This window comes from Saccharomyces paradoxus, chromosome VIII, assembly GCF_002079055.1.
Source record: "Saccharomyces paradoxus chromosome VIII, complete sequence".
NCBI classification, from domain to species: Eukaryota; Fungi; Ascomycota; class Saccharomycetes; order Saccharomycetales; family Saccharomycetaceae; genus Saccharomyces; species Saccharomyces paradoxus.
In genome coordinates, this window is record NC_047494.1 from 259,237 (window position 1) to 283,728 (window position 24,492).

The window sequence follows — 24,492 nt, forward strand, 5'->3', positions numbered from 1 at the left end:
TAGGAAAAGATAACAAGTAAGCACCGAAAACTTGTTTTATAAGTGTCCCAAGCGAGACCTAGAGTCGATATTGATACTTCTCAAACAATCCTCGTCGAAGAAAATACACTTTTCACAGCAAAACCGTTTTCTTTATTGAATTGTCTTGTTCACCAAGGATGAAAGTCCAAATAACCAATAGTAGAACAGAGGAAATCTTAAAAGTTCAAACCAATAATGAAAGTGACGAAGTCAGTAAAGCTACTCCAAGCGAAGTTGAGGAATCGCTGAGATTAATTGACGATCTAAAATTCTTTTTAGCCACAGCGCCGGTAAATTGGCAAGAAAACCAAATCATAAGGCGTTACTATCTGAATAGTGGACAAGGCTTTGTCTCTTGTGTATTTTGGAACAATCTATACTATATCACAGGTACTGATATTGTCAAATGTTGTCTTTACAGAATGCAAAAGTTTGGAAGAGAAGTAGTTCAAAAGAAAAAATTCGAAGAGGGTATTTTTTCAGATTTAAGAAATCTTAAATGTGGTATAGATGCCACTTTAGAACAACCAAAATCTGAATTTTTATCCTTTCTATTTAGAAATATGTGTCTGAAAACTCAAAAAAAGCAGAAGGTGTTTTTTTGGTTCAGTGTAGCACATGACAAGTTATTTGCAGATGCATTGGAAAGAGATTTAAAAAGGGAAAGTTTGAATCAGCCTTCAACGACCAGGTCCGTTAATGAGCCTGCTTTATCATTTTCGTATGATTCTTCCTCTGATAAGCCTCTTTATGATCAGCTGCTCCAACATTTAGATTCTAGAAGGCCGTCTAGTGCAACAAAATCTGATAATTCCCCATCAAAATTGGAGAGCGAGAACTTCAAGGATACTGAGTTGGTAACTGTAACTAATCAGCCACTTTTGGGCGTTGGTCTTATCGATGATGATACGCCAGAATCCCCCTCTCAGATTAATGATTTCATTCCTCAGAAATTAATCGTAGAACCAAATACTCTGGAATTGAATAGTCTCGCAGAAGAAACATCACATGCTTTGCCTAAGAACGCCGCTAAGGGCAGAGACGAAGAAGATTTTCCTCTCGACTATTTCCCTGTATCTGTTGAATATCCTACAGAGGAAAACGCGTTTGATCCATTCCCTCAACAGGCTTTCACGCCCGCTGCCCCTTCCATGCCTATTTCCTATGATAATGTGAGTGAAAGGGATTCTATGCCCGTAAATTCTCTTCTCAATAGATACCCCTATCAATTATCGGTGGCGCCCACCTTTCCTGTGCCACCATCATCATCAAGGCAGCATTTTATGACAAATAGGGATTTTTATTCTTCCAACAATAACAAGGAGAAGTTGGCATCTCCTAGCGACCCTACCAGCTATATGAAATATGACGAACCTGTCATAGATTTTGAAGAATCTCGAGTAAACGAAAACTGTACGAATGCTAAATCCCATAACTCAGGCCAACAAACAAAGCAACATCAACTATATCCGAATAACTTCCAGCAACCTTATCCAAACGGAATGGTTCCAGGATATTATCCAAAAATGCCGTACAATCCCATGGTGGGGGATCCTTTACTTGATCAAGCCTTCTATGGTGCGGACGATCTTTTCTTCCCCCCAGAAGGATGTGATAATAACATGCTGTATCCACAGACAGCGACCTCATGGAACCTTTTGCCTCCTCAAGCTATGCAACCGGCTCCAACGTATGTTCCGAGACCATACACACCGAATTACAGATCGACACCAGGTTCAGCGATGTTCCCATATATGCAAAGTTCGAATTCAATGCAGTGGAACACCGCTGTTTCACCATATAGTTCGAGAGCGCCATCTACTACTGCTAAAAACTACCCTCCTAGTACATTTTATTCTCAAAATATGAATCAGTATCCACGGCGAAGAACTGTGGGAATGAAGTCTTCGCAAGGAAATGTCCCAACAGGTAATAAACAATCTGTGGGCAAGTCTGCAAAAATTTCAAAGCCTTTACATATTAAGACTAGCGCTTATCAGAAGCAATATAAAATCAACTTAGAAACGAAAACTAGGTCAAGTGCTGGCGATGAAGATTCTGCTCATCCTGATAAGAGTAAAGAAATTTCGATGCCCACCCCGGATTCAAATACTTTGGTGATTCAGTCGGAAGAAGATGGAGTTGATTCACCTGAAGTAGAAACAAATGGAAGGTCAAATAAAAATCTTACGGATGCAACCTGATGAAATATGATTTTTGAATTTATGATATAAGAAATGAATTAAAAATGCGGGCCAGAATTTAATATCAAGCAATACTCAGGAAAAACAACAAGGACAATCTGTTTTTATAATAAAACAATCTTATACAAAACTAGAGCAAACAATATGCAAGAAAAAGGTAATAAATGTAATAAAATCTACTAACGTCAAAAAATAATAAAAAAATAAAGAAAATATAATATACCTTTATATATGTGACTCCTCTAGTGTCACAGTATGTAATATAAATATCAATGAGTTTTTTAACATGACCTCTAAAATTACATGGTTGCCTATTAGTTGCGGTACGCATCTATCCACATTTCTGACACCTACGTAGCATCGCTTTTTATTTTTCAAAAGGGTAAAGGCCATCGGAAAATTTTTCCACCAGAAAAAATGGGATTTCCTAATTATAAGATGAAGGCATCGATTATGGTTTATAGTTAAAAGTTGTAATTGAAAAAGGGAAAGCTGTGGAAATAAAGCAAAGGTAATAAATGACAAAATCAAGAAAGCAGAAGCAAAAAAAGCAAGATTTTTTGAGAAAAAAGTTAAAAGTCGGTAAGCCAAAGGAAAAAGCGAGGAATGCTACAGATACGTCTTTTGTTTCCAAAACCATCTCTATTAGAAATCAACATCTAGACCAAGATCCACATGATCTTACGAAACGATTAACACTCTTAAAGCACCACAACATCAATGTGAGAAAGGAAACATTAATAACATTCCAGAAATCAATACCGTCTATAATAAAATCACGGCTCATGACACCATTGCTTACTCAAAGTATACCGTTAATTTGTGATGAATCACAGCAAGTACGTCAGGGACTTATTGATCTCATAGATGAAATAGGAAGCCATGATGCTGAAATTTTAAAGTTGCACTGCAACATTTTTGTCTTATACATTAATATGGCGATGACACATATCGTCACACAAATTCAAGCAGACTCTACTAAGTTTCTCTCTCACTTACTGAAGTATTGCGGCGATGAAGTAGTAAGGAAATCCTGGGTCAAACTTTTGAATGGCGTCTTTGGAGTTCTCGGTTGGGGTCAGGTAGGTAAGAATGAAAGCGCTAGCATAGTGCAAACTAAGAAGCGAAATGCCAAGTATGTCGCTATTCACCTCAATGCTCTGTACACTCTTGTTGAATACGGATGCCAAGATGAACGTGCTAGAGGCGAAGCAGGCACAGCAGAGCTTGCAGAGGACAGTTGTAAGTTACGAAACCCATATTTAATTCCAGACTATCCTCAGCCGTTTGACCACCTAAAACTGTTTACTAGAGAATTGAAAGTTAAGGATGCTGCTTCCAATGGAACGAACGCCACGCTAATGTCGTTGGCTACGCAGGATATCGATACCCGAAAAGTGGCTTTCAGCGAACAGTTTTTGCCCATAGTACGCAAGCAAATCGAAATCATCATCAAGGAAGGTGGCGAATGTGGTAAAAGTGCAAATAAGCTTAAAAGGCTGCTTGTCAAAATCTTCGACTAATATTTTTATAAGGTATACAATAAATAATTGATAGATTATACGACTTTTTCTGTTACCCTCACAAGAAGCAAGGCGAAAAATGCAGAAATACTGGATTTTTTAAAGTAGATCTAAGTTTGTTTATTTTTCAAATGCTATTGGCACAAAGGGAAGGGCTTTTCAGGGATTATTTAGATTCCAGTTGGAGGTGAAATTGTTGTGTGTGCGTACATCCTTATATCAGAGCCTTCTTTTAGAGACGAATATTTAAGTCGACGTGACTTTATTCGGGTAGTCAAACACCGAACCATATTCTTTGCCTTTAGGTTACTTTCCATTCATTTTATCAGCTAAATCGATTAAGTTCGTGTCTACATCCCATCAAAAGTTCCTAATACATTTGCAGGTACAAATGTCCTATAAACAAGCCACTTACTATCCTAACAGGGGTAATCTAGTAAGAAATGATTCATCTCCGTACAGTAATACCATTTCTTCAGAAACTAATAATAGCAGTACAAGCGCATTGAGTCTTCAAGGTGCATCTAACGTGAGTTCAGGAACCACCGGTAACCAATTGTATATGGGGGATTTGGATCCTACATGGGATAAAAATACCGTCAGGCAAATTTGGGCATCTTTGGGGGAAGCGAATATTAATGTTCGGATGATGTGGAATAACTCTCTCAACAATGGGTCTAGATCATTAATGGGTCCAAAGAATAATCAGGGATATTGTTTTGTTGATTTTCCCTCATCCACCCATGCAGCGAATGCACTTTTAAAGAATGGTATGCTTATACCCAATTTTCCGAATAAAATATTGAAATTAAACTGGGCTACATCCTCATACTCAAACAGCAACAATTCTCTTAACAACGTGAAGAGCGGTAATAACTGCTCTATATTTGTTGGAGACTTAGCACCAAATGTTACGGAGTCTCAATTATTCGAACTTTTCATTAACAGATATGCTTCTACCTCTCATGCCAAAATCGTACATGACCAAGTCACCGGAATGTCTAGGGGCTATGGTTTTGTAAAATTTACCAGTTCTGATGAACAACAATTAGCTCTGTCGGAAATGCAAGGTGTATTCTTAAACGGTAGAGCCATTAAAGTAGGACCCACGTCTGGTCAGCAACAGCATGCCAGTGGTAACAATGATTACAGCCGTAGTTCTTCCTCATTAAACAATGAAAATTTGGACTCGAGATTTCTCTCCAAGGCCCAATCATTCTTAGGTAATGGAAATAATAACATGGGTTCGAAGAGAAATCATATGTCTCAGTTCATTTATCCTGTCCAACAGCAGCCATCTTTGAACCATTTTACTGATCCGAATAACACCACGGTCTTTATCGGAGGATTATCATCACTGGTGACTGAAGATGAACTGCGTGCTTATTTTCAACCTTTTGGCACGATTGTTTATGTCAAAATTCCGGTAGGCAAAGGTTGTGGGTTTGTCCAGTATGTTGACCGCCTATCGGCAGAGGCAGCCATTGCTGGGATGCAGGGTTTCCCCATTGCAAATTCAAGAGTAAGACTGTCTTGGGGCAGGTCTGCTAAGCAAACAGCGTTGCTACAGCAAGCCATGTTGAGTAACTCTTTGCAGGTCCAACAACAACAACCAGCTTTACAACAACCTAACTACGGATACATTCCATCCAGCATCTGCGAAGCGCCTGTCCTGCTGAGTAACAACACCTCATCCTCGATGCTTCCTGGATGTCAAACTCTGAATTATTCTAGTCCATACACCAATGCTAGTGGACTGGGCATGAACGATCTCGGTTTCTACGGTAATAATAGTGCAACAAATGTACCCGCCACTAGTTTACTAACTGACAATAACTCTATGGGTCTCTCAGGCACCAGCGGCCAACAAGTTATCATGCAAGGGAGCGAAGCGGTTGTTAACAGCACAAACGCAATGTTGAACCGTTTGGAACAAGGTAGTAATGGTTTTATGTTTGCTTGAGCCACACGTGTATATAAAAATGTTTGTTTTCCTTTTTTGTCCTTTTTTTCTTGGTATTTTCTTTACTTCAGTGTTAAATTGTATTTGATCTTAGGCTGACGGTGATTACTGTGCTTTATTTTCATTTTTTTCCTTTGCTTTTTATCGTTTTCAAGATTCCATGTCCTTTTACTAAGTCTTTTTTGTATCGTTATAGTTGCGTTTTTCCTTCTGATTTTCATTTCTTTCAAGGTTATTGTTATTCTTAATTCAATTCAAGACTGTATGCTTTTCCTTCATTGCTTTCATTTACCTTCTTTTTAAAACTACTTATTACCGTCTACCAGTTTCTTCTGGTTAACTTCATTTTTTTCTTTTGTTGTATTCCTCGACAATTTTATATTGATGTATTTTAATTTTATTTCCAGCATCATTGTATTGCGAGTATTTCTCGCTGTGTCAAGATCGCCCATTGCGATATCTTCCAGGACTACGTAATGTGTTTGTCTCTCTATTCATGTTGTCTTTGTTTAGGGACACTGCGAATTCCTACTCCGTGTCTCTTCTCCTATATGTGTACCAAATTTGGCTCATTTTCATTCCCCTTTACGTAGTAGTGGCTCTCGGCCTGCCAGTGCTACGCGTTTCTATAGCTAGTTTCGCTTTCTGAAAAAATGCGTCCTAGTAGGAGGAAAAGATAGCGCAGGTTGAAACCCGGTTTAGCAAGAAAGCCACTTTTTGACAATGTTGCCCACGCAATTGTCCTTTCTGACAGTAAGACCCCTTGCGACTAGTAAGTGTTTTTATTCTCTAAGCTTCTTTTTCCTCTTGTTTCGACCATAGCCCAGGTACCATCCACTACCCTGCTGGGCCGTATGTAACAACGACGACCCCTTATTTGGCGGAAGGGATTTGATGGCGGAAGGGATCGCTGGAAACAGGGAGTAAAACCTATTTAAGTGATGAGAATCTTGTTTGATGATGATCATATACTCGGAGTCTTTAAACTCAATTCTCAATTCATAAAGAAGCAGCTATCAACAACTTTGTACTTTGAACAAGCTGATAAAAATAAGAAAACCATCGCATACACGAAATAAATACAACATGTCTACTGTAACCAAATACTTTTACAAGGGTGAAAACACGGATTTGATTGTTTTTGCTACATCTGAAGAGCTTGTAGATGAATATTTGAAGAATCCATCCATTGGCAAGCTGTCTGAGGTTGTCGAAATCTTCGAAGTCTTCACTCCTCAAGACGGCAGGGGTGCCGAAGGTGAATTGGGCGCTGCATCCAAGGCCCAGGTGGAGAACGAGTTCGGTAAAGGCAAGAAGATCGAAGAAGTTATTGATTTGATATTGAGAAATGGTAAGCCAAACTCCACCACCTCTAGCCTCAAAACCAAAGGGGGTAATGCTTACAAATAAGTAGCTTTTCGTTCTGTGTGGACAGCCTGCATTGAAATATGCAATAAGTTAAAGTGGTGTGCTGCCCTGCTATAAAGCATGCATTTTTTTTTTTACAGTAGTAAAAAGAACAAAAACGTGTATATTTCTATATACATACTTACGATTTATAACGTTGTATACATTTAATTCATTGCATTTTTCATTTCTACGTTCGTCAAATATGATTATTTAGAGAAGGGAAGAGTAAAATTTTTAGCGATGAGATGTAAAAAGAAATGACAAACTATAAGCCATATTTATGATCTTACTACGTAAGAAAGAGCTAGAACAGCCTGAATATATCAAAACACTAAATAATGGCTCTCGGAAATGAGATTAACATCACAAACAAACTGAAAAGGCAGGAAATTTTCGCTGATATAAAACATGAGAAAAATAAAGAGCGCCATACCATGAGAAGAAAGAGGGCTAAGGAGGAGAGAGAGAACCCAGAGCTGCGGGAGCAGAGATTGAAAGAGAATGTAACGCAGACGATAGAGAACACTAGGGTGTACGATGAGACTATTAACAGGGAAGTGGAAGGAGACGAAGACGATTTGATGAGATACTTTAACAGCAATTCTAATGAGCCACCAAAGATCTTTCTGACCACAAATGTGAACGCTAAGAAGAGCGCTTATGAATTCGCTAACATTTTAATCGAAGTGTTACCAAATGTCACATTTGTGAAAAGAAAATTTGGCTACAAATTGAAGGAAATATCCGATATTTGCATAAAGAGGAATTTCACTGATATTGTGATAATCAATGAAGATAAGAAAAAGGTAACTGGCCTAACATTCATACATCTTCCAGAGGGCCCTACTTTTTATTTTAAATTATCATCATTTGTTGAAGTGAAGAAAATCGTCGGTCATGGTAGACCAACTAGCCATATCCCAGAACTGATTTTAAATAATTTTCAAACAAGATTGGGTCAAACTGTAGGTAGATTGTTTCAGTCCATTTTACCTCAAAATCCGGATATTGAAGGTCGGCAGGTGATCACTCTACATAATCAAAGAGATTACATTTTCTTCAGAAGGCATCGATACGTCTTCAAAGACAATGAAAGAGTTGGTTTGCAAGAACTGGGCCCACAATTCACTCTTAAGTTGAAAAGACTACAAAGGGGTATTAAAGAAGAGACTGAATGGGAACACAAGCCTGAGATGGATAAAGAAAAGAAAAAGTTTTATTTATAGTATTTCATGCGTAAGCTGTGTAGGGATATAGTATTAAGACAACCGTAAAAAAACATGATCGTTATTCCAAGCACGGCGGCTTCTGGCGTTACTGAATTTCTCTTTTTTTATTTTTAGGTCAATTTATTACAGGTAAATCAATCAAATATATATATAGTATACAGAACAAACGGTAATTTCTTTTTTATTGACGTTAAACGTGCTTTGGCAAATATAGTAACTTAGAAGAATTGTGAAAGATAAAGGATAGATTGTTTTAGTGTTTTTTTTTTTCAGATAAATCATCTTCTACCTCCTCTGAAACCACCACGGGATCCACCACGGGATCCACCTCTGAAGGAGCTACCGCCACGAGATCCACCTCTAAATGAGCCGCCACGAGAGCCGCCTCTGAAAGAACTACCACCACGGCCACCTCTGAAACCACCTCTGCTACCACCACGGCCCATTGGAGCACCACCACGGCCACCTGGAGCACCACTTCTCTTCTTCTTGTTTTTTGGTTTTGGTGGGCCTACCACCTTTGGCTTAGGCAAAAATCTTTCAATAGGCAATAGTTTGTCAGAGGCAATGTAGAATTTGTCACCTTCTTTGAAACTGGTTGCTTGGACACCGTCACCGCACTTAATCGTGAAAAACACTTCGTTTAGTGGACCCAATATTTCGTCGACTTTACCAACTTGAGTCTTGTTCTCCAAATATATTGGCGCATTGAAATATGGAATCTTAGTGTTAATAGAACGGCAAACAATATCACCTTCACATGGGTGTAGAAAGGCTCCCATTTCTAGAACGGTGTCTGGTGGTCCTTGTTGGAATGATCTAGCACCGCCTGTACGTCCACCACGAAAGCCGCCACGGAAGCCGCCACGGCCACCTCTGTTACCTCCTCTGAAACTCATTATTTTCTTCTGGTTAAGTGTTATCCTTGGGTGATGTTCTGAGAGAAGAGAGCAATTAGATACTCTAACGAAAAGGTGCTCACGTTATAAGGCTAACGGATTAATTTTTTTCTTCCTTTCCTCATCTCGAAAAATTTTTCACTACAAAAAATTCCGACGTCAAAGCAAAAAAAATACTAGTTGATCACGTGATAGATTTTACTTTTGCTATTCCGGTTCAAGAAACTGTATGACGTACATGCTAATGTAATTAAATATCATACATACCTAAATATGCTGAAATAATATCTTAGTTTGAGTCGCAGGCATTTGAAAGCACACAAAATAGCGTCAAAATCTATATGTCCTTGCCAGTCGGTCTCTGAGACCTGCTTTCTTTCTGCTTTCTTTCTGCTTTCCCCGTTTGGTAGCAATCAACGTTTCTTGCTTATGGAATAATATTAATGTAAATGGAGTCGTTCAGTCCCAAATGGGTACCGCTATTTAGTTACGTTTCCTCTTCAGTTTGTTTTTTTCCATCTCAACTTTACATTCGGGGCAATACCATGTTCCTTTTGGAGGTTCTTTTAAATTTACACAATCATAATGAAACCACTCATATTTACAGTTGGGACCATCGCAAGCAACCATTTCTCCAAAGGAGACCCTTTGACAGAAGCAGTACAGAGTTTTGTCTTCCTCCTCATTTTCAAGTGAACCGTTTTGGCCTTTGCCATTTCTATTGTTCTTGAATTCTTTGGTTCTTGCCATCTTGTTTTCAACGTTTGGGCTCACGGGAGTGGTAGACTTTTCTCGGGAAGAAACATCAATCTCATTTTGCAGTTTAGATGTGCGACTAGTTTTTTTCTTTTTCAGAGTCGGTGGTACAGATCCTGAACTGGATGCAGCTCTTCTCTTCTTCACGCTGCTGCTACTCACGACTGAGCTCTCCCTAGAGGCTTCAGCTGCGCTATCCACGTCTCCGTCTTCTTCTACGGGAGCTAGTACGCCGTCTTCCTCTAATAAAGCGATGTTTTTTTCCAACTTATTCAAATGTCTAGCAATTAGGAACAGGGCAGTGTTCGCCAGAACGCACTTTTCTCTTTGCAAATATTGGCATTTTAGAAGTGACTCCTTTATTTCTTTGTCAAGTTCGTCCTCCTGTGGATGTTTTGGTATTGAGCCTTGCTGCTTTATAAATTTGTGTATCTGTGATTCTTTTTGCTCGTATCTCTTTTTTTCTTCGATGAGCTTTGAATCATTTGAGCCGATCTCTTCTAGAAGGTAACGAAATTCTGATGGGAGATTTGACACATCTTGTATTGTCTGCTCTAAAACTAAGCTTGGGTCCATCTTTCTATTGATTATGCTTCAATACCAACTTACATGTCCTTCTTCTTTCCTTTCGTTTAAATAATGGTGATTGTTTAATAATGAATCAGTTAGAGCAAGGTCGAAACAAAATATCATGATGTACGTAAAGATAAACTTTCTTCTATTTACATGTTTATAAATGGGTTAAACCTAATCTATATTATTCTAGCGTTGGCTACCTCACTATAATTACATTCTATCGACTGGGACTAGTCCTAGAAGCGACATTCCATTGTGCAACACTTGTCTACTGGCCGAATATACGGCGAGCCGCGGTATAGCAACGTCAGCAGGTTTTCCGGATACCCATATTTTTTTATAGCATGAGGAGACCTGATGACAAACTTTAAATAAATAAGTCACGATCGTAGCTGGCTCTTGTGTTTCAAAGGCTCGTCTAAGGATATCTGGATACTGTGCCAGTAGCCTCACAAGTTCAACTAGCTGTGGTTCATTTAAGTTCGAAAAATCTGCACGTATGAGCATATTTGTCGTAAAGTTGCCGGAGCTCCTTTCTAAAGATTTAAGCCTGGAATGTGTGTATTGTAAATAGGGCCCTGTGTCACCTTCGAAGGATAACATTCTGTTCCAGTTAAATTCGTAATTATTGATACGCTTTGATTTCATATCTTGAATAATTATAGCGGATATACCAATCAAATCTGCAACGCGCTGAGGATTATCTACTTTAGATATTTTCAATTTATTACTTTTCATGATTTGGAGAGCTTTATCCCTTGCTTCATCTAGTATAGTATCTAAGAACACCACATTTCCTTTTCTCGTCGACATGCCTTGCACCATACCAAAATTTATATGCTTCAGGTCTTTTGCCCACTCAAAGTTCATTTTTTTCAATATCATAAAAAGTTGGGACATATATAAATCTTGCTGTGAGGAAATTACATATACCATTTCATCAAAATGCAGATCCTTTTTACGCTCTATGGCTGCTCCAACATCTCTTGTCAAGTACAAAGTTGTTCCGTCCGACTTTTGTACAACAACTCTGCCCAATCTTTTCGACCATTGGGTTAAATCGATGACAAGTGCTCCATCTATTTTTTCAACAAGATTATTCTTGTGAAATATATCTAACGCTTCATTCATGGATTCTTTAGATACTTGTGATTCACCGGAAAATATATCAAAATTAATGTTCAAGCGTGAATAAGTTTGAATATAATGGTGGATGGATAGCGAACGAAACCTATTCCATATTTTGTTGGCATTTTGATCCCCATTTTCTAAGTTTTTGAAAAAGGTACGAGCCTCACCACCAATCCCATATTGGGAGGTTCCGTTTTTCTCTTCCTTCGCAAGGTCCTTGTTGATTTGAACGTAGATGTCGAACAAATGTTGAATTGGCTGCTTCTCTAATGCATTTTCATCGCCGTATCTCCGAAAACCGACTGCTAATAAACCAAATTGTCTACCCCAATCACCCAGATAGTTCATACGTATAACGGACCACCCCATTGCTTCATATAAATTTGAAAGGAATCCACCTATTATGGTCGATCTTAAATGGCCTGCGTGAAATGGTTTCGCAATGTTTGGCGATGAAAATTCTACGACAACGTTTTTCTGATGAAGAAGCTTTTTTTGACCATATTCTCCCTTTTGAAGTAAAATATTTGGCACTGTTGATTGTATCAAATATCGTTGATCGAGGAAGAACTGAAGAAACGGCCCTTTTGCGCAAACTTTACCTATACACCCATACGTGCGTAGTTCAATGGCCCATCGGTTAGCAACGGTCGTAGGATCAGCCACTTTTATTCTCGGGAGGGGTAGTATCAGATCACCTCTATCCATACTATTTGTTGACTCTAGTGCATTCAGTATTAGCGAGCGGTCTATTCCGGATATATTATGCAGTGCTTTTGAGATGTCTTGACGTAATACATCTAAAGGATAAGTTGGATTTTTATTTTGGTCATTGTACTTTGCACTCGAAGTTTCTGAGCTGTGTCTCTTTTGTCCAATATTTATTTCTAAATTACAAAATGTGTTCCTGAAGTGGGTATCGAGCAAAGGCACCAAGCCATGACGAAGGCAAAAAGAAAAAGGGTTCCTGCGGAGTATACTATTATTCTTAAGATCAACTATCCTGGACATATTGACCTAACCTCAAATAGGTCATCCACTTTTTGATTGACAGCAAGTTATAGTTGTGTTCAACATATTTACGTTTTTTTGGTCGTACTTATTGATAATCCTTTTGCTATTGTCTGGCGGAGAATTCGGCCTATTCTTAGCACCACTGAGAGTTATGACACAAATAGCATAACAAACCTAAAATTGTAGTTTGATAAAGTATTATCTATAAAACTATTAAATCATAAGTATATATTTCATAAAGCGTTAAAAACTGAAGATCAAATATTATTTTTATTCCCCCAAAGGGAGTCTATATTATTTAATTAACTGACCTACTTTTTTCCGAACATCTTCTTGTAAAATGGTTGATCATCATGCATTAGATCATCAGCATTGTATTCAGTACCTCTCTTGTTTGGTGGAACCCAGGATGGTGATTTCCATGGCAAGACACCTTCTTCCCATAAGGTGTTCACTTCTTCTAAAGTCAAACCTTTAGTTTCTGGGACGAAGAAGAAGACATAGAAGTAAGAAAACACCAAACAGCCCATGAAAACATAACCATAGTAGAAATCGATGGCATTAGAAATAAACGGAGTAAAGAAACCAATCAGAAAACCCCAGATCCAGTTACAAGCTTGAGCAATAGCCATACACTTGGACTTAACTCTCAATGGGAAAGTTTCAGAGTTGACAACAAATGGAATTGGAGCCCAGGTGGTAGCAAAGCAAAATAAGTAGAAACATGTGAAGACAATCATACAGTTACCGGCACCCTTAGAAGAACCGTTTTTCTTACCATTTGGCCACAATCTTGTAACACCAACAGAAGCGAAAACAACCATACAAGCAGTCATGGAAGCAGCACCCCATAATAAACATCTACGACGACCATATCTTTCGACTAAGAAAATACCAACCATAGTCGAGGCAAAGTTCACAATACCCAAGACGATAGAAGTTTCGAAAGAATCTTCCAAACCGACAGCTGTGAAAACGGTAGTACCGTAGTAGAAGAAATAGTTATCACCTGTCAATTGTTGTAGCGATTGAATCATAGCACCCATAATCAAACGTTGGAAAACCTTGGTCTTAGTGCTGAATATTTCACCCCAGGAGGCATTACCAGCTAATTTTTCGGCTTCAACAGTAGCTTGAACAACTTCGACTTCAGCCATGACAGCTGGATCATCTGCGCTGACCTTATTTGAAAGAGCAATAGAACGCTTGGCTTCCTCAAGTTTACCGACTTCAACTAAGTAACGTGGAGATTCAGGAACGAAAGTCATACCACCAATCATAAACAAAGCCCAGGCAAAACACAAACCTAATGGAACTCTCCATTGGACAGAGTTTGAATAGTTCTTGGTACCAAAATTGGTACAGTAACCTAAGAAAATACCCAAAGTAATCATAAGTTGGTAACATGAGACCAATGTACCTCTAATATGCTTTGGAGAAACTTCAGAAATCAACATAGGAGATAAAACGGCAATACCACCGACACCTAAACCAGAAATAATTCTACCAATGAAATATTGGTACCACTTATTGATCGAGGCAATTTGAATAATAATACCGATAGTGTAGATTACGACAACGACAATCAAACCGATTTTACGACCATACATATCACCCAGTTTAGAAAGAATAATACCACCAATGGCACAACCAATGTTGAAAATAGAGACAATTAAACCAGTTCTAACCTTAGACAGATAATAAGTACCATCGTGGTGCTTCATACCAAATCTTCTAATAAAATCAGTTTGAGCAACGAAACCGGAAATGGTACCAGTATCCCAACCAAAAACGAAACCACCGAAAGCAACCATCAAACAACAGATGGAGACTGTAACGTAGGCGGAGGCGGGCTTCTTTGGAATCTCGACGTAGTTATTAGATTCTTCATGATTCTCGTCGAAATCTTTCATGTCATCTCTTTCAGCCTTGTTAGATGGAGTAGACAGAGCTGAATTAGAATCGGATTCAACTGGTGACAAAGCATCAGCTGGAGTGTTTTGGACAGCTGTATCCTCTTGATAGGCAGCTTCTTCAGACATTTTTGTTAGATTTTATTATAAAAGTGTTTCAAAACCAAACCTTGATAAGAGGCTTTGAATGTATCTTTTCTTGATGGTTTTCTGTTACTCATAAAGAGGAATTGGAGTGAATCAAATTGAAAATAATGAATAAAACACTGAGTATTTATATAAAAAATTTTCTAGTTGGCATATTATTCATTCCCCAGTGTCGAAGTTTTTCACTACTAATTGACTTGCGGATTGTTTTAGTTGCTTTTCTCACCACCCCACCTTCATAAACTTAAAACTGTTACTTATGATTTGAGTTTCCTCCGCTGTTTCTTAATCAAAGTCGTCTGACGCCGAATAATAGGCTGTGAAACCAAAGCAGCTGGAAAAAGCTCTAAAATTTTTCATGAAGATGGCACTAAATCCTCGAAGGGCTTCTCGACCGTTTTTATCCGAAGTATTTTTCCTTTTTCCCCAAGGTTTCCTGCAGGCGGGGGAATATGGGGCCCCATGGAAAAAAAACTGGGGGGGAAGTGGGAAAAAAAGGGGTCAAAAAAAAAAACTACTCGGGGAAATATCTTCTCTTTCACAGAAGAAAACGCAGGCCAGGAAAAATGTGGAATATTATATAAACATTGTTTTTCCATTTTGTACGGACTTTTTTAGGAAGAAGCGGATAAACAGAAAGAAAAACGGGAAATGGTTCCGATTTGGGCATTGTTTTTCCTATTGGGCAAAAAAAATTCCCGGAACCAGCTGACTCGGATATTTCTCTTCCTTGTTTCCGCTATACTGCTGCAGGTGACTTTAGGAAGGCCAAGCGTTTCTTGGTGGAAACTGCTGCAGTGTTCTGGGCTTCGTTTGAAGGCCCAGCCTTCATTTGCGTCCTGTCCGTTTCTGTCTCTTCTCATTTATCATGTCTTCACGCTGCGAAAAAAATTTTTGAGGCACTTAAAATCTATCGTGCATAGAGATACTTGCACAAATAAGAAATCCAAGCTTTTCAGGTACGACTATTTGGTAACATCGTTGTACCTGACTTTTCGGTCCCAACTTTGCATCATCTAAAATGAGATAGATTATTTTCACTAAGTTACTTTTACGCATCGCTAGAAAAAGACCGTGCGCGCTGCCAAAACAAAATTCCCGCAAATCGATGTGCTAGAATAGTTGTGTTCCAAAATGAAAGTGAAACAACACAGCGTTCCTTCCAGTTTTCGTGTTTGAAAGCTAAACCTCATAGTTGAAAGTAAAAGCAGTATGCTCCACCTCCTTCCTATTAGTCTTTTTCCGTAAAAGCTGGAAAAATAACTGGGGTACTTGCATTAACTATTCGGATCTTCTCTTACCGCTGTCCTGTCATGTCTACAAAGCGGGACTGGATGACCTAAATCTCGATTAGAAACCCCTAGGGCTTTCCATTATTTCATTAATCAGAGCATTGAAATGAAGAGGGCTGGGATAAAAAGAAAATTGTCAATTCTCCTATAAGGATAATGACGTATCATTCTTATTGGTGTTACCTGTAGTGTCATATTGCTTCTTCCGGCATTATAAATTAACTCGTAGAAAACTGGAAATTTAACCATTTTGAATCATAGCGTGAATCCTCGACATTTTATTTTATTCCTCGTCTATTCTTTTACTGCATCAGCTCTTATCGAGTAGGTACTTTTCGTGTTGCCCGTAATAATGGTCGTATATGGTCAGAAAACTCAATTGAAAATCAACTTGTTAATCTCCGCCAAAATTATCGCTAATGAATATAATTGAATAACATTCTAATAGGTTCAGCAGTACTTATAGAAATTTGAAGCAGCAGTGTCGTATTTTTTCTATATCCATTAAACATTCTTCTAAAATTCATAAGGGGATATTTGAATTATATATGGTAACTATGAGATATTGGTCCATTCTATATCATCGAAGCCTATTTCCTCGGAAGCGCGACAGAATGTAGTCTCTTTGTCTCTCCCGGTCAAAATCAAGAACTAGCAAAGGGAAAAATCAGTTTGACAAAAATTTTGTTTTTAACACCAATATAATATCACCTTTATAAAATTTACTGAGAAATTAAACACTGTATAATTCATTAAAATATGCATTTTGAGCTTATTTAGTTTATTTCCTGCTAAACATGCTCTTGTAAAATGGTTGATCATCATGCATTAGGTCATCAGCATTGTAGTCAGCACCTCTCTTGGATACTGGAACCCAGGAAGCTGATTTCCATGGTAGAACACCCTCGGCGTACATATCATTAACTTCTTCTAATGATAAACCTTTAGTTTCTGGAACGAAGAAAAAGACGTAAAAGTAAGCGAAAACCATACAGCCCATGAAAACATAACCGTAGTAGAAATTAATAGCATTAGTGATAAACGGGGTAAAGAAACTAATCAAGAAACCCCAGATCCAGTTAGCAGCACTGGCAATAGACATACACTTGGATTTAACTCTTAATGGGAAGCATTCTGAAATAACAACGTAAGCAATTGGAGCCCAGGTAGTGGCGAAACAAAAGATATAGAAACAAGCGAAACAGATCATACAGTTACCAGCACCCTTGGATGAACCGTTATTTTCACCGTTTGGCCATAATCTAGTAACACCAACAGAAGCGTAGACAACATAACAACAGACCATACCGACGGCACCCCACATCAAACAGTTACGACGGCCGAAACGGTCAACAGTGTATAGAGAACAACAAGTGGAGAAGAAATTAACGACACCGAAGACAATAGAAGTCTCAAAAGAGTCACTTAAACCGACAGCTTTAAAAACAATGGTACCGTAATAGAAAAAGTAGTTATCACCAGTTAACTGTTGTAGAGATTGAATCATAATACCCATCATAGTACGTTGAAACATGGCTGGTTTACCAGTGAACAGTTCACCCCAAGAGGCAGTACCAGCAGCTTTCATTTCTTCAACACCGGCTTCAATAGTTTCCAACTCATATTGAATGAATGGATGGTCAGGTGGGCATTTGTTAACTTTAGCCAAAGAAGCTCTAGCTTCGTCGATTTTGCCAGCTTCGACCAAATAACGTGGAGATTCAGGAACAAACAACATACCACCAATCATAAACAAAGCCCAGGCAAAACACAAACCTAATGGAACTCTCCATTGGACAGAGTTTGAATAGTTCTTGGTACCAAAATTGGTACAGTAACCTAAGAAAATACCCAAAGTAATCATGACTTGGTAACATGAGACCAAGGTACCTCTCATTTCACTCGGGGCGACCTCAGAAATCAGCATAGGAGACAAAACTGTGATACCACCGACACCTAAACCAGAAATAATTCTACCAATGAAATATTGGTACCACTTATTGATCGAGGCAATTTGAATAATGATACCGATAGTGTAGATTACAACAACGACAATCAAACCGATTCTACGACCATACATATCACCTAGCTTGGCTAAGACGATACCACCAATGGCACAACCAATGTTGAAAATAGAGACAATTAAACCAGTTCTTACCTTGGATAAGTAATGACTACCGTCGTGGTGCTTCATACCAAATCTTCTTAGAAAGTCAGTTTGAGCGACAAAACCAGAAATGGTACCAGTATCCCATCCGAAAATGAAACCACCAAATGCAACCATAACACAACAGATAGAAACCATAACATAAGCACCTTTACCGGTGTTTGGAGATGCAACAGCAGGTTGCACTTGGCTTTCACTTAAGTTGTCGTGAAAACTTTCATTTTTACCTTCTGGAGTGTTCATGGCTTTTGAACGACCAGATTCCAATTCATAAGAGTTGGATGAATTGGATTTCTGAGGAGATATTAGGTCGGGAGTTGAATTCATAATTTTACGTATATCAACCAGTTGATGATTATGATATCTTTAGAGATTTAAGGTGGGGAGGAGACATGGAACCCTATTGGAATTAATTATGGGGACAATGTTGCCTTTATATATAATTTCAAGATGTTAATTCAAATGATGTAGAACGTGAGGGGAAAACGCAACTTCGGGTGTTACGAATATTTTACTACACCAGATAATGGTGGAGTTTCCTGACTTGTCGGATAAAAGCCATCAAATGTCGCAGCAGCTCATGTTTACGTTTGCTATCTTTTGCCCACGTCATATGAGTGGTATTCTTTTGTCAGCAATTTATGAATATTATTTTCTTCATATTATCTGGAAGGTGAAAGATCGGCACGGCAATGCCCTGCAGCATTTCTTCCTAGTTTTTCCGAGTTTCCATTACGTATTGCATCTTGTGCAGTTATTTGTCAGTCTTCGCGGAAAAAAAAAAGGACTGGGTCAGTCCGGAAAAACTTTTGACTGCAAGCAACGGGTGTCATAAACCTTTGAATTGTGTCTTGTAATGAGTAGGTCTATATAATGTTAGGTATCAATTAATTTCTTAAAAATTATGGTACATAGTTTCAATATAATTCTCTAAAAAAAAGGGTTTTCAATTTGGCCAATTACTCTTAAAAAAAAAATAAAAAAGGATTTTTTTGTAATTTTCATGGTTCATACGTATTGCAATCAAAATGAAGATAATCCGAAATCATGCATACGTAGTCCCTGCCACGCCGTTTCGGAAAAACTTTCGAGCCCAAGGTTCTTTTCGCTTGTCTTGAATTTGACACCTATAATCTTTGCCTGTCTGGCCTAACCAGTAAGCCCTAAAAGCCTTACACCCTAATTCGCACAAAAAAATTAAAAAGAACCTTTCTTCCTCTTTTTTCCGTAGCCCCCAACATCATTTTTGTCGGAGAAAAACTGTCGGTACGTATTGGAACTTTTTGCAACTCCTCCGCGAACGAAAAAAAAAACTCGGAATATCAAAAATTTCCGGGTCAAAGGAAAATTCAGGAGGGAATAATATTCCATATAGAAACCTGCAGGCGTTTCTGTGTGACATTTTTTCGGAGGAATAATAGTTTTTCCAAAAATTACCTTTGGCTACCACCTCAATATAATTGGCTACGAATTTCCTTTGGAAGGGCCATAAAAAGAACGGTGACAGAACTAAACAGAAATAGCGAAGACAACTTTTGCTTTTTTACTTTACTGAGACTCGGAAGCTTTTTGCATTAAAATAATTCTGGGATGACAAGGTTTAGAGTAACATACTGCCATAAAGTATATGAGTCAATGAACCGGACGGTACGTATATTTTGAACTTATAATCAATATGGGGTAGCCAAAAAGAATAGATTTCTGTGTGTCTGATGAAATGATGTCATAAAGGAGGTAGAATATAGTGGTTCTGTATTCTTGCTTTTTATTATGCGCTGTTACAGGAGGCGGTAGAGTTTTGAGTCTTCCTCCTGATATATAGTGTAAAAGAACGGGGTAATTGATTATTATGTAAATTTACTTTCTCCAAGAGCGAACCTCGAGTTCACTTTCTATTACCAAGTGTTTCCTCCGAATCCCGAACTTTCAATGAGAAGTGAGCAGAAGGGATAAGACGGACAGGGTACAAGGCCTTGCTATTATTCATATGGATTCTTTTTTTTCTGATTATACTTTATTAAAGATAAATAAAAAAAAACAAAAACGTCGTAATTTTTAATATATTAAGACATACGTAAATTAGTTGAATTGAACGATCAACAGGTAGCCTTGTTGACCGCGGACAAAAAATCTCTGCATATTATTGCAGTATTTGTAAATAAAAAATGAACGAAAACGATTAATATTAAAGTTTGAAATGTTGCAATTCTAAATATTGCAGGTATGCGAAAATGGTTCATCCTACATTACAAGGAATTAGTTATTTTTCCTTAGTGAACATCCTTTTATAAAATGGTCTAGAATCATTTCTAGTAGCATCTAGGTCATAATCTGCTGTCCTCCTAGATGGTGGAATCCATTTGTTAGACTTCCAAGGTAGCACATTTTCTTCATACATTTCGTTGACTTCTTCTAATGTTAAGCCCTTAGTCTCTGGAACAAAGAAGAACACATAAAAGTATGCGAACACCATACAACCCATGAAGACATACCCATAATAGAAATTAATTGCTGAAGTAATAAATGGAGTGAAAAAACTGATCAAGAACCCCCAAATCCAGTTACATGCACTAGCAATCGACATTGCCTTACCACGTACTCTCAAGGGATATGACTCAGAAATAAGAACATAGGCAACGGGGGCCCAAGTGGTAGCGAAACAGAAAATATAGAAACATGCAAAAACAATCATACAGTTACCAGCACCCTTTGAAGATGGTTGGTCTTGACCATTTGGCCATAATCTGGTAACACCAACAGAGGCATAGACGACATAGCAACAAATCATACCGACACAACCCCATAATAAACAGTTACGACGACCAAAACGGTCAACGGTATAAAGTGAGAAAAAGGTCGAAACAAAGTTAACAACACCCAAAACGATAGCGGTTTCAAATGAATCTTCCAAACCCACGGCTTGGAAGATTGTAGTGCCGTAGTAGAAGAAGTAGTTGTCACCAGTCAACTGTTGTAAAGATTGAATCATCATACCCATTAGAGTACGTCTGAACATTTGGGGTTTACCGGTAACCAATTCACCCCAAGAAGCAGAACCCGCTAATCTTTCAGCCTCAATAGAAGATTGATAATTCTCCATTTCCAAAGTAACCAAAGGAGAATCTTCAGTGGTTTTATTAGCTCTTGCTAAAGACCGCTTGGCTTCTTCGATTTTTCCTACTTCCACCAGATAACGTGGGGATTCGGGGACAAATGTCATACCTACAATCATGAAGATAGACCATGCAAAACACAAACCTAGTGGCACCCTCCATTGGACAGAGTTTGAGTAATTCTTGGTACCAAAATTAGTACAATAGCCCAAAAAGATACCGAAAGTGATCATTAATTGGTAGCACGAAACTAAAGTACCACGCAACTGCTTAGGCGACACCTCAGAAATTAGCATCGGTGCCAAAACTGTGATACCACCAACACCCAGCCCTGAGATGATTCTACCGATGAAATATTGATACCATTTGTCAATGGACGCAATTTGTATGATGATTCCAATTGAGTAGATGACGACAACAGTCATCAGACCAATTTTACGTCCATACATATCACCGAGTTTTGACAAAACTATACCTCCAATAGCGCAGCCGATGTTGAAAATAGAAACCATCAAACCGGTCCTGACATCGGAAAGATAGGAAGTCCCATCCGCACGGGTACTACCAAATCGCCTAATGAAATCGGTTTGTCTGACAAAACCAGATATTGTACCAGTATCCCATCCGAACACGAACCCACCAAAAGCAACCATCAAACAGCAGACGGATACAAATAGTAAATCTGACTTCGATTTGCTCTCTAGTTGGTTGTCGACTTCTTTTTGCAGCTCTTCCAGTTCGTCTTTGGGAGGGCCTTCATGAGAAACGTAACTTGATACGGGTTTGGCTTGTGCCAAGTCATCGTTGTAACCGGCGGTACCAGGAGCAGTTGAGTTTCCAGATTTCTCATTATACGAGTTAGAATTTGTGCTCACAGTAGCAGACCCCTCCAAGGGGACTTGACGAGCGTTTTCTGGTTGCGACATTCTTTACCTCTAATATATTTTTTTATGGAAAATAGTATTCTTTGTTTGTTTTAAAAAATCTATGAAGTAAGAATGCAAAAAGTAAAATGAATCTTGCTTGCGTATATTATATATAGATGAATTATTCGATCGATATTTGTCTTTCTTTTTAATAGTTTCTTCTTCTTGAAAGGAGAACCCGTTCGACTATCAAGAAAAGAAAAGAGTGAGACTCTTTTATACATGAGATCAAAAAGAAAGCAAACTTGAAGTGCCATACTAATGATTCTGGCCCTTCTTTTCTTCTTTACTCCGTGCCCCTAAATCTAATTAACCCATGCCCACATTCACGCACACGACCATTAATATTGAACCTAAAGATATCACTATCATCAAATGTTATTTCACCTAATGGCATAGCGCAAACCCGGTATATTGTTCTGCCGCTATGAGTGCGGAATCAGAAAGAGTATTACCTACTGTCCCCTAATGTGCACAGCCACGGGGAATGCGGATCAACTGCGGAGAAAAGGGCGTACGAAGTTAGCCTACATCCCTTAATCCGGGAAGTAACACGTCATGAGGATGTTTGTTGGATGGGTATGGGTTACATTCTCTCAGTCAGTGCGTCGCTTCTTGGGCACAGCTCGCAGTGAGATTCCTCAACATAGCAGATCTTTATTTCTTTACTTTTTGCTGGCAAATGATTATTTTCATTTCGGGTGGGATGGCGAGCCTTAAATTTATCTCCGGGATGTCTTAAACAAGAAATTGTAACAGTGGGGATAAGAGCGTCAAAAAAGCAAAGTAGTACATACCTATCGGTGTACTTGCGTATCACGGACGTTAACGTAACATACTAAGTAATATTGCCTATGGAAAAGCAACAATAAAATAAAGTGAATTTTGCTACATAAATATAATAAACTAAAGTAATATATGAGCGGAAACTAAAAAAAAGCAAGAAAAAGCAAAGATTACTGCTTCTTACTAGTCTTCAAGCTTTTTACCCTCCTCAGTAGCTTGTTTCCGGTGTTTTCCTTCTTGACAACATCTTCGTGGCCGCTTCCGTGATTGACAGCGATGGTAGCAGATTTAGTGTTATCGTCTACGCCCTTTTGCTCCTTTTGCTCCAAGTGTCCACTATGTGTTTTCACTAGCTTTAAATTGTTGTTGTTCACCTGCAGATGTCTTCTTGAGGGAAGAGACTTTTTCCTTGCTACGCTGTTTTTCCTACGGGATTCTTGTGCGTGGTTAATAACGTCTTGCTTTATGGCTGCGGAGGACGCTGGTGCCCCATCCAAGAACGTTGTTGAACCTAGGCCCATCGTCGTAGGCCCATGGACAAGTTCAGTTTTCATTTTGGAGTCGAACTGGGTAATATTTTTTGAGTTGGGTTTAATGGCATCCAAGGTTGAAGTACTGGAATTGGCCTTATTAAATAAATATGCTCTATCTTGCAGTTGATTTAGCGTCTCAGAATCATCATCTACAGTTTCCCTGCCAAATACCTCATCTAAGGTAGACTTCTTACTTGTGCGGCCGCCTACGGTGTTGTTTGGACCATCTGCTGGGAAAGCCAGTACAGGCGCCACTTTATTATTCTTATTTCTCTGTGGAGTGCATGCATCGAAGGGCCCATCATGATGGAAAGATCCACCAAATAATCCTGTAACATCCATCTTGTCAATAGTGTCAACATTTTTAGGGGGCTTGACCTTAGTTCTGCTTTTGCTCTTCTGCTTATCTCTATCCCTGTGACTGTGTGATGAACGGCGGTGGCGGTGATTGTGGTGGTGACTACTTGAATCACTACTGTGTTTCTTTTCTTTAGGGTATGGGGCTTGCTGTTTCGGTGTTCCAGCAGCTTCTTCATAAGATGGGAGTCTTTCTTGTCTAGGACTAGATACGCTACTGTTATGCGACCTCCTAGTATGCTCTTCATTTAAGAACGGGTTGCTACAATAATCGTGGATTATCCCAATCAATATTGGAAAGAGAAAAAAGGCTAGTTAGTATTTTGGAGTAGTCATGACTATTACACTGTCAGTGCAATGTTGGGATTGTAGCTCAACATACCTAAAATTTCTGGGAGTTTCATCTCTGCTTGGTACCCTATCGTTCGAAGACGAAACTCTGAAGGGGTTAACCACTGCATTCACGCCATTTTGAGAACCGCCAACGGTTCTTCCTGTTTGATTCATTTGTGTTTGTTTAGTATAGTGTTCT

The 24,492-nt window shown here is 38.7% G+C and overlaps 13 protein-coding genes across 13 annotated transcripts; 5 read left to right on the top strand and 8 right to left on the bottom strand.

Moving 5' to 3' along the window:
* Positions 1-158: 158 nt before the first annotated feature.
* Positions 159-2,225, top strand: STE12 (homeodomain family transcription factor STE12; the record flags this gene model as incomplete). The annotated part of the gene is made up of 1 exon (XM_033910864.1): positions 159-2,225. One exon carries the CDS (start codon positions 159-161, stop codon positions 2,223-2,225), a length of 2,067 nt encoding a protein of 688 aa, XP_033766755.1.
* Positions 2,226-2,743: 518 nt separating this feature from the next.
* On the top strand, positions 2,744-3,748 carry IPI1 (Ipi1p; the record flags this gene model as incomplete). Its single annotated transcript, XM_033910865.1, has 1 exon — positions 2,744-3,748. One exon carries the CDS (start codon positions 2,744-2,746, stop codon positions 3,746-3,748), a length of 1,005 nt encoding a protein of 334 aa, XP_033766756.1.
* A 391-nt stretch (positions 3,749-4,139) lies between these two features.
* On the top strand, positions 4,140-5,711 carry NAM8 (Nam8p; the record flags this gene model as incomplete). The annotated part of the gene is made up of 1 exon (XM_033910866.1): positions 4,140-5,711. The coding sequence occupies one exon, from the start codon at positions 4,140-4,142 to the stop codon at positions 5,709-5,711; it is 1,572 nt and encodes a 523-aa protein (XP_033766757.1).
* Positions 5,712-6,797: 1,086 nt separating this feature from the next.
* RTC3 (Rtc3p) lies at positions 6,798-7,121 on the top strand (the record flags this gene model as incomplete). The annotated part of the gene is made up of 1 exon (XM_033910867.1): positions 6,798-7,121. The coding sequence occupies one exon, from the start codon at positions 6,798-6,800 to the stop codon at positions 7,119-7,121; it is 324 nt and encodes a 107-aa protein (XP_033766758.1).
* A 338-nt stretch (positions 7,122-7,459) lies between these two features.
* Positions 7,460-8,347, top strand: RPF1 (rRNA-binding ribosome biosynthesis protein RPF1; the record flags this gene model as incomplete). The annotated part of the gene is made up of 1 exon (XM_033910868.1): positions 7,460-8,347. One exon carries the CDS (start codon positions 7,460-7,462, stop codon positions 8,345-8,347), a length of 888 nt encoding a protein of 295 aa, XP_033766759.1.
* Positions 8,348-8,628: 281 nt separating this feature from the next.
* Positions 8,629-9,249, bottom strand: GAR1 (H/ACA snoRNP pseudouridylase subunit GAR1; the record flags this gene model as incomplete). The annotated part of the gene is made up of 1 exon (XM_033910869.1): positions 8,629-9,249. The coding sequence occupies one exon, from the start codon at positions 9,247-9,249 to the stop codon at positions 8,629-8,631; it is 621 nt and encodes a 206-aa protein (XP_033766760.1).
* Positions 9,250-9,732: 483 nt separating this feature from the next.
* On the bottom strand, positions 9,733-10,581 carry YNG2 (histone acetyltransferase YNG2; the record flags this gene model as incomplete). The annotated part of the gene is made up of 1 exon (XM_033910870.1): positions 9,733-10,581. One exon carries the CDS (start codon positions 10,579-10,581, stop codon positions 9,733-9,735), a length of 849 nt encoding a protein of 282 aa, XP_033766761.1.
* Positions 10,582-10,791: 210 nt separating this feature from the next.
* On the bottom strand, positions 10,792-12,723 carry MSR1 (arginine--tRNA ligase MSR1; the record flags this gene model as incomplete). Its single annotated transcript, XM_033910871.1, has 1 exon — positions 10,792-12,723. One exon carries the CDS (start codon positions 12,721-12,723, stop codon positions 10,792-10,794), a length of 1,932 nt encoding a protein of 643 aa, XP_033766762.1.
* Positions 12,724-13,037: 314 nt separating this feature from the next.
* HXT4 (hexose transporter HXT4) lies at positions 13,038-14,768 on the bottom strand (the record flags this gene model as incomplete). The annotated part of the gene is made up of 1 exon (XM_033910872.1): positions 13,038-14,768. One exon carries the CDS (start codon positions 14,766-14,768, stop codon positions 13,038-13,040), a length of 1,731 nt encoding a protein of 576 aa, XP_033766763.1.
* A 2,091-nt stretch (positions 14,769-16,859) lies between these two features.
* On the bottom strand, positions 16,860-18,572 carry HXT1 (hexose transporter HXT1; the record flags this gene model as incomplete). Its single annotated transcript, XM_033910873.1, has 1 exon — positions 16,860-18,572. One exon carries the CDS (start codon positions 18,570-18,572, stop codon positions 16,860-16,862), a length of 1,713 nt encoding a protein of 570 aa, XP_033766764.1.
* Positions 18,573-20,505: 1,933 nt separating this feature from the next.
* HXT5 (hexose transporter HXT5) lies at positions 20,506-22,284 on the bottom strand (the record flags this gene model as incomplete). The annotated part of the gene is made up of 1 exon (XM_033910874.1): positions 20,506-22,284. One exon carries the CDS (start codon positions 22,282-22,284, stop codon positions 20,506-20,508), a length of 1,779 nt encoding a protein of 592 aa, XP_033766765.1.
* A 956-nt stretch (positions 22,285-23,240) lies between these two features.
* PAL2 (Pal2p) lies at positions 23,241-23,945 on the bottom strand (the record flags this gene model as incomplete). Its single annotated transcript, XM_033910875.1, has 1 exon — positions 23,241-23,945. One exon carries the CDS (start codon positions 23,943-23,945, stop codon positions 23,241-23,243), a length of 705 nt encoding a protein of 234 aa, XP_033766766.1.
* A 277-nt stretch (positions 23,946-24,222) lies between these two features.
* Positions 24,223-24,467, bottom strand: SPAR_H01390 (uncharacterized protein; the record flags this gene model as incomplete). The annotated part of the gene is made up of 2 exons (XM_033910876.1): positions 24,223-24,271; positions 24,343-24,467. The coding sequence occupies 2 exons, from the start codon at positions 24,465-24,467 to the stop codon at positions 24,223-24,225; spliced, it is 174 nt and encodes a 57-aa protein (XP_033766767.1).
* Positions 24,468-24,492: the final 25 nt, after the last annotated feature.